The sequence below is a fragment of the Pristiophorus japonicus genome, unplaced genomic scaffold (genome assembly GCF_044704955.1).
Source record: "Pristiophorus japonicus isolate sPriJap1 unplaced genomic scaffold, sPriJap1.hap1 HAP1_SCAFFOLD_380, whole genome shotgun sequence".
Taxonomy (NCBI): Eukaryota; Metazoa; Chordata; class Chondrichthyes; family Pristiophoridae; genus Pristiophorus; species Pristiophorus japonicus.
Window position 1 is genome coordinate 493,577 of NW_027253653.1, and position 7,558 is coordinate 501,134.

Below are 7,558 nucleotides of genomic sequence, written 5' to 3' on the forward strand. Positions count from 1 at the left end.
GTTTTGTATTGGGGGGGTTACCCCCCTCATGGTGCCATTCCCTCTTGTCTTGGTTAGGTCGGATTTCGTGAACCCTTCCCTTTTGTGGGGGCTCTTCTGTCCCTCTGCTGTTTCTGTAAGCTAGGGTCAGTTGCCTAAACACTCCCTGTTCTGTGGCCTGGGGCTCTCTGGGGTCGAACCAGGCCTCAGCCTTGGTTCTTATTCTGGGTAAACTGTTAGTGACTAGGCTTCGGAGCCAGTGGGCTAACTCGGCCGGGTTTCAGTGATCTCTGTCTATGTCCCCACTACAGGCGCTCTGGTACACAGGCCACAGTCGGTCTGAGAAAGCCTGTGGGGTTTCTCCTGTGAGCTGCACCGTTTACTCTAGAGACGGGACTCCGTCATTGCAGCCCATAGTTTCTAAATGTTTGTCTGGGTGGCAGCAAGTGTTTTCTGTCCTCTTTTGCCCTCAGTAGAGAGGGACTGGTACAGTTTGCTGTCGAGGGATAGGAGAAGCATCTTTGCCATTTCTGCATCATCGCACCCATTAATATCCCCGGCCTGTTCCACCTCCACAAAGTGAACCGGGGGGTCTCCCTTTGGAGTGAGCTTTCCCAGGTGGGTTAACATAGCCCTAAGCTGGTGGGGAGTGTGGGGGACCACAAACTGACTTTCCAGGGGCCCTGGACCCCCGCCACTGGTGGGTGGGCCAAACCTCTGTTGCCGGACTGGGCACATTGGCCCTGGTTCTGGCTCTCCCTGTTCTGGCTCCCCTCCCTCTCCTCCCTGCGGCCAAGCCGAGCTGAAACTCAGTACCACAGGTAGTGGTTCACTATCCCTGTCCGCACCACAACTCGATCCCCCCTCCTGCTGCTTCACCGGTGTAGTCACCGGTACCACAGGTAGTGGTTCACTATCCCTGTCCGTCCCACAACTCGTTCCCCCCTCCTGCTGCTTCACCGGTGTAGTCACCGGTACCACAGGTAGTGGTTCACTATCCCTGTCCGTCCCACAACTCGATCCCCCCTCCTGCTGCTTCACCGGTGTAGTCACCAGTACCACAGGTAGTGGTTCACTATCCCTGTCCGCCCCACAACTCGATCCCCCCTCCTGCTGCTTCACCGGTGTAGTCACCGGTACCACAGGTAGTGGTTCACTATCCCTGTCCGCACCACAACTCGATCCCCCCTCCTGCTGCTTCACCGGTGTAGTCACCGGTACCACAGGTAGTGGTGGTTCACTATCCCTGTCCGTCCCACAACTCGATCCCCCCTCCTGCTGCCTCACCGGTGTAGTCACCGGTACCACAGGTAGTGGTGGTTCACTATCCCTGTCCGTCCCACAACTCGATCCCCCCTCTCCTGCTGCTTCACCGGTGTAGTCACCGGTACCACAGGTAGTGGCCAGGTGGTTCCTTCCTTCTCTCCCAGGTTTACCTGGGGCGTACCCGGCTTATTAAACATAACATGCCTTTTGCCTTGGACAGAGCAAGGTTTAAACTTTTAATTGGTTGCTGGCAGAGACCGTGGTCTCCCGATTCAAACCCATCAGTGCTAGTTACTTTATACACTGCCTGCACATCTTTTAATCTTTCCTGGAGCTCTTTTACTTGTAGGGTGAGGAGAGTGCTTTCCTCCCTCAGTGACCTTTCATTACTTTTGGCCCCGGTAACCTGACATTGAAAATAGTCCTGACTGTTTTTAAACCTTTCCATTATTAGGGTCCTTTCCTGTTTTAGCTTACGGAGTTCTCCCGATAATCTTTCTTCTGCCACAGCCCTTTCCTGATAGGTCTCTGCACATTCCCATAACTCTGCCTGTAGTGTCTCATTGGTTTTGTCGAGGAGTTGGACCTGTTGCTGTAGACAGAGCGACCAGATTGCCTTTTCTACTGATACTTTGTGACCCTTGCTTACTGTCCACTGGGCTGCAGTGTCGGCTGGACACTCAACTCACAACAGACCAAGCACCCATTCCTCAGTGACATTCACTTGCTTGTACACATCGGAGGAAATCCTCTCTTCCCCCAAACCAGCACTCTCCGCATCACACCCCTTGGACCAGAGTCCTGCCGCGGTCACCATTTGTAAGGGGTGGTCCCGGGCTTCAGGTTCACCTCTGACCTACTTGAGCGGTTCGAATGGCTCCCACTCCCTTGGGTTCTGGACTCTGGGTTTATTTGGGGGATGTGACAAAGTGCAAAGGACATTGGTTTGGTGCAAAAGAATTTTGTTTTTATTGCAGACAAGAAAGTACAAGGTCAGCCTTATAATCACTCTAATAAAGAACAATACATTACACATTCAAAGGGGGTTACAGTAAAAGTTACACCTCCCACCTCCCAGTACCTAAGCCTAGCTAGGTTAGACTCCAGGGCAGGCAGGGACTATGCTCACCAATCCTTTCTGGTCAGTTAGCAGTAGTTCGCGATTTCAGGGTTCATTGACTTCTGTAGGTTCTGCTTGCCATACCCTAAACATCGGAGAGGACTTCTTACTGCACAATCTTCAGTTGGGTTGAGTCCGCTGATGCGGAAAGGCGCGTTTTGGATTTGTGGGGTAAGTACCCGTTTTATTTCGTTAGAAGTAGGTTTTTACAGTACTTTAGGTAATGTTTTACCTGTTGGTAGCTCAGGAACAGCTTGTAGGCTGGAAACTTTCGATTCTTCGGTTTCTTTCCGTTGGAGATTTGTTTGGAGTTTGGTCGATGGCGGTGGATTTTGGTGATACCACGTTGGCTGTGGTCAGTTGCTGCCACGATGGTGATCTTCTTCCTTCCCTTTAGGACTTCAGGACTTCGAGGCTGGAGAAGTTAGTTTTCAACTGTCGCGTTGGTCTCTCTCCCTTCTTGATACATAGTCTAGTATGGCATACAAGCATAGCATCCCCAGTGTCTCCTGAGGTAGTAGCAACCTAGCCTCTGTTAAAACAGGGGCCAGTTATGAGCTGTCCTATTCTTTGTGCCAAATCAGTCCAGAATTCGTTGTTTAAATTTGGCAGGCTTGACATTACTTTGTAATATTTTGGCGGGCTCGATAAAAGTTAATATGTCTTGGGTGGGTTGCTCCTTCTAAATCTGTTTCCTGATGGAAAATATTAGCTTGGTAATCGAAATGTCCTTTTGTGCTTGGTTTTTACATACAGGCTGTAGTGGGCCCTTTTGTTTTTATTCGTGCTGAAGATGGCTTTTCTCGGTCCGGTTGGATGGCTGGCCATCTCTGAGTTAGTGTTGTAAAATTAATGTCTCTTGTGGAGAAGGGTTTTCAAATATCCATTTCTCCAGACACTTTACCTTAGCCCCAACACCCAGACAGTTCCAATAATCACGTTGGCTCCTGCAGTTCCTTTAGGCCCACCCACAGACTTGAATTTGTCCTGTAAAAGTCAAAAATTCAATTAAAGTTCGTAGTTTCTTCCTTAAGCACTTTCAGATTTCAAACTTTCCGGTAGATAGTCCCAAATTAAATGTCCTTTCCACTGAGCCCAAACACTGGCGGGGGGGGGGGTGAGGTGGGGGGGTGCGGGGGGGGGGTGCGGGGGAGGTGGGTGGCGGTGGGGGGGGGGTGCGGGGGGTGGGGGGGGTGGGGGGGGGGGTGCGGGTGAGGTGGTGGGGGGGTTCCAGTGAATTTTGACCTTTCACTCCACTAGTCACTGCCTCCCATTCTGAAAAGGACCCGTTTATCCCGACTCTCTGCTTCCTGTCTGCCAACCAGTTCTCTATCCACGTCAGTACATTACCCCCAGTACCATGTGCTTTAATTTTGCACCAATCTCTTGTGTGGGACCTTGTCAAAAGCCTTTTGAAAGTCCAAATATTTTCTCTGAACGTAGATGTTATAACCATGCATCCATTGTGGATACAAACCGTATTAGCATACAATGTCCGTTGCCTTTCTGTAATAGTACCTAGTCAATTAATTTATGCCATGCTCTTGTCACGTTTGCAGAGGAAGATATCCAAGAATCAGGCGGACCAGAGGCACACCGGAGGAGGCCCTGCTGATATACAGACCCTGACTGACTTGGCACAATGTGCTGTAGCACCAGTGGGCAGTCACAGTCGCTCTGCCACCGGCGGTGGTGCAGGTCCCGTTGTTGTACCGCGTGACTAATGTGTAAAGCAGTGGTAAACCAGAGTCATTTAAAGTCATCTAATGGCATTTCATTATAATATAATAATGGTGCCGTGTTATGCATGCAGCTTCTGTAATACTATCAGGTCAAGAACATAAGAACATAAGAAATAGGAGCAGGAGTAGGCCATACACCCCTCGATCCGATCACGGACTCAGCTCCACTTCCCTGCCCGCTCCCCATAACCCTTTACTCCCTTATCACTCAAAAATCTGTCTATCTCCACCTTAACTATATTCAATGACCCAGCCTCCACAGCTCTCTGGGGCAGAGAATTCCATCGCTGTACAACCATATGATGTAATCATATTTAACGTCTCTCGTTCACATTTATTGCAGTAATGTTGCTCCTCGTACATATACCAGCACAGTGCAAGCATTCTCCTGTCTACCCTTCTGTTCTAATAACCTCAATGATGATTTGCAGGTCCCGAGACTCCCGAGGTGTGAAGGGAGGCCCCTCCACGGACACCTGTGCCATTGCAGGTGGTCATCACCACGGGTCCAGAGGGGACTACTGAGGAGGAGGAAGATGACCAATTGCCATTTGTTGTACCTGCGGTCTTCATGGGCGGATGAAGTAGCGGGCCAAGCGGCTTACAGCAGGCCACTCCAAGGTGTACAGTGCCCAGGCCAACCCCACGGAGGTTGAGTCAGCGAGCTGGGCACGCGCTGCGACGGGCAGATCTTCCTTCTGACTCGGAAAATGTTTCTTCCAAAACGTCTTCTCCTCCAGCCACTGCCCCCCACAGCAGCAGGCCTTGAGGTCCCCTGCTGCAAGACGTATTGGTCCCGTTACTCGGGGATTGAAACGGGGGCTTATTAGAAGGGGGGGGTCAAGGTTCAGGAGGGAAGAGTGGCCGCAGGTAGGGAGGGGGGGTGTTGTATATTGTTGCTACTTCTTGTTCAAAATACATTTTTGTTAAATGTTCACTGTTATGTTATTGTTGTGTTAAAAATATTGTTGAATGTTTGGGGTGGGGGTGAGGGGGTGTTATATATGTTTGTTGTAAAAATTCTCAGATGTGAGTTTAACTATTAAATATTTTTATTTAACTTTACAATTGTCCTGAAGTGCCTTCTAATAACGTAAGGTGAAACATCAGTACAAGGGTTGGACACAATGGCCATGGTCAGCCCAGGCCGGGCAAGGATGGAACACAACACAACTGTAACTGTCACCAATGTAAGCTCACACAAAGTCTTCATTTATCAGCTGTTGACACAAGGGTTTTACAGCCACGTAACTACCATGGGGCTTTTCCAGTCTTGTGGGGGGAGCATGGGTTCATCGCCAGGCTGATTGTCCTCCCCGAGGTCCTCCTCATCCTCCTCCTCATCCTCCTCTTCCGATTCCCCTCTCTCCTGAGGTGGACCGGCGATCCCATTTGCAATTGTTGTCCTCTCCTGATAGCTAGGTTCTACAACATGCAGCACACCACAATAAACTCAGCGACCTGCTCAGGGTGGTATTGTAGGTTACCTCCTGAGTGGTCCAGGTATCTGAAGCACTGTTTAAGCACTCCAATTGTCTTTCTAACGACATTGCATGTCGCTATATGGCTTTCATTGTAGCACTTCTCGGCTTCTGTCCGGGGCTTACGCAGCGGGGTCATGAGCCAGCTGGCAAGGTCATATCCTTTATCCCCCAGCATCCAACCGTGACCTTGTGGCTGACTCTTAAACAGGTCAGAGACAGTGCTCTCACGCAAGATGTGCGCACCATGGATGCTGCCTGGATAATTGCATTTACTGATGATGTGCCGAAAGTCTAGTCCCACAGATTCTAGAACGGTTCCCGTGGACTGGAATGTTGCTAATGTTATGCCTCTATTTAAGAAAGGAGGGAGAGAGAAAACGGGGAACTACACACCAGTTCGCCTGACATCAGTAGGAGGGAAAATGCTAGAATCTATTATTAGGGCACTGAGAAAATAACAATAGGATTGGGCAGAGTCAACATCGATTTATGAAAGGGAAAACGTGTTTGACAAATCTGTTTTGAGTTTTTTGAGGTGGTAACTAGCAGAATAGATCGGGAGAATCAGTGGATGTGGTCTGTTTGGATATTCAGAAGGCATTCGATAAGGTGCCACACCAGAGATTATTAAACAAAATGAGGGTTGATGGGATTAGGGGTAATATACTAGCATGGATTGAGGATTGGTTAAAGGACAGGGTTGGGAAAATGTTGTTAAAGAAGCAGTAGCAGGACATTTGGAAAAACATAATGCAGTCAGGCAGAGTCAGCATGGGTTTATGAAGGGGAAGTCACGTTTGATAAATTTGCTGGAATTTTTTGAGGATGTAATGAACAGGGTGGATAAAGGGGAACCAGTGGATGTGGTGTATTTGGATTTCCAGAAGGCATTTGACAAGGTGCCACATAAAAGGTTACTGCACAAGATAAAAGTTCACGGGGTTGGGGTAATATATTAGCATGGATAGAGGATTGGCTAACTAACAGAAAACAGAGAGTCGGGATAAATGGTTCGTTTTCTGGTTGGCAAACAGTAACTAGTGGGGTGCCACAGGGATCAGTGCTGGGACCTCAACTATTTACAATCTATATTAACGACTTGGAAGAAAGGACTGAGTGTAACGTAACCAAGTTTGCTATGATACAAAGATGAGAGGTAAAACAATGTGTGAGGAGGACACAAAAAATCTGCAAAAGGCTAAGTGAGTGGGCAAAAATTTGGCCGATGAAGTATAATGTTGGAAAGTGTGAGGTCATGCACTTTGGCAGAAAAAAAATTAAAGAGCAAGTTATTATTTAAATGGAGAAAGATTGCAAAATGCTGCAGGACCTGGGGGTACTTGTGCATGAAACACAAAAGGTTAGTATGCAGGTACAGCTAGTGATCAGGAAGGCCAATGGTATCTTGGCCTTTATTGCAAAGGGGATGGAGTATAAAAGCAGGAAAGTCTTGCTACAGTTATACAGGGTATTGGTGAGGTCACACCTGGAGTACTGCGTGCATTTTGGCTTCCATATTTACGAAAGGATATACTTGCTTTGGAGGCAGTTCAGAGAACGTTCACTCGGTTGATTCTGGGGATGAGGGAGTTGACTTATGAGGAAAGGTTGAGTATGTTGGGCATCTACTCATTGGAATTGAGAAGAATGAGAGGGGATCTTATCAAAGCGTTTAAGATTATGAGGGGGCTTGACAAGGTGGATGCAGAGAGGATGTTTCCACTGATGGGGGAGACTAGAACTAGGGGGCATGGTCTTAGAATAAGGGGCCGCCCATTTAAAACTGAGATGAGGAGGAATTTCTTCTCTCAGAGGGTTGTAAATCTGTGGAATTCACTGCCGCAGAGAGCTATGGAGGCTGGGACATTGAATAAATTTAAGACAGAAATAGACAGTCTCTTAACTGATAAGGGATTAAGGGAGCGGGCAGGGAAGTGGACCTGAGTCCATGATCGGATCAGCAATGA

General features: G+C 48.6%; 1 protein-coding gene across 1 annotated transcript in view; it reads left to right on the plus strand.

Moving 5' to 3' along the window:
- Positions 1–4,089, plus strand: part of LOC139250469 (probable G-protein coupled receptor 139) — a 53,688-nt gene extending 49,599 nt beyond the window's left edge. Inside the window, exon 3 of the mRNA XM_070872872.1 lies at positions 3,925–4,089. Within this exon, the coding sequence (XP_070728973.1) occupies positions 3,925–4,089 (165 nt within the window). The remainder of the gene's footprint in view (positions 1–3,924) is intronic.
- Positions 4,090–7,558: the final 3,469 nt, after the last annotated feature.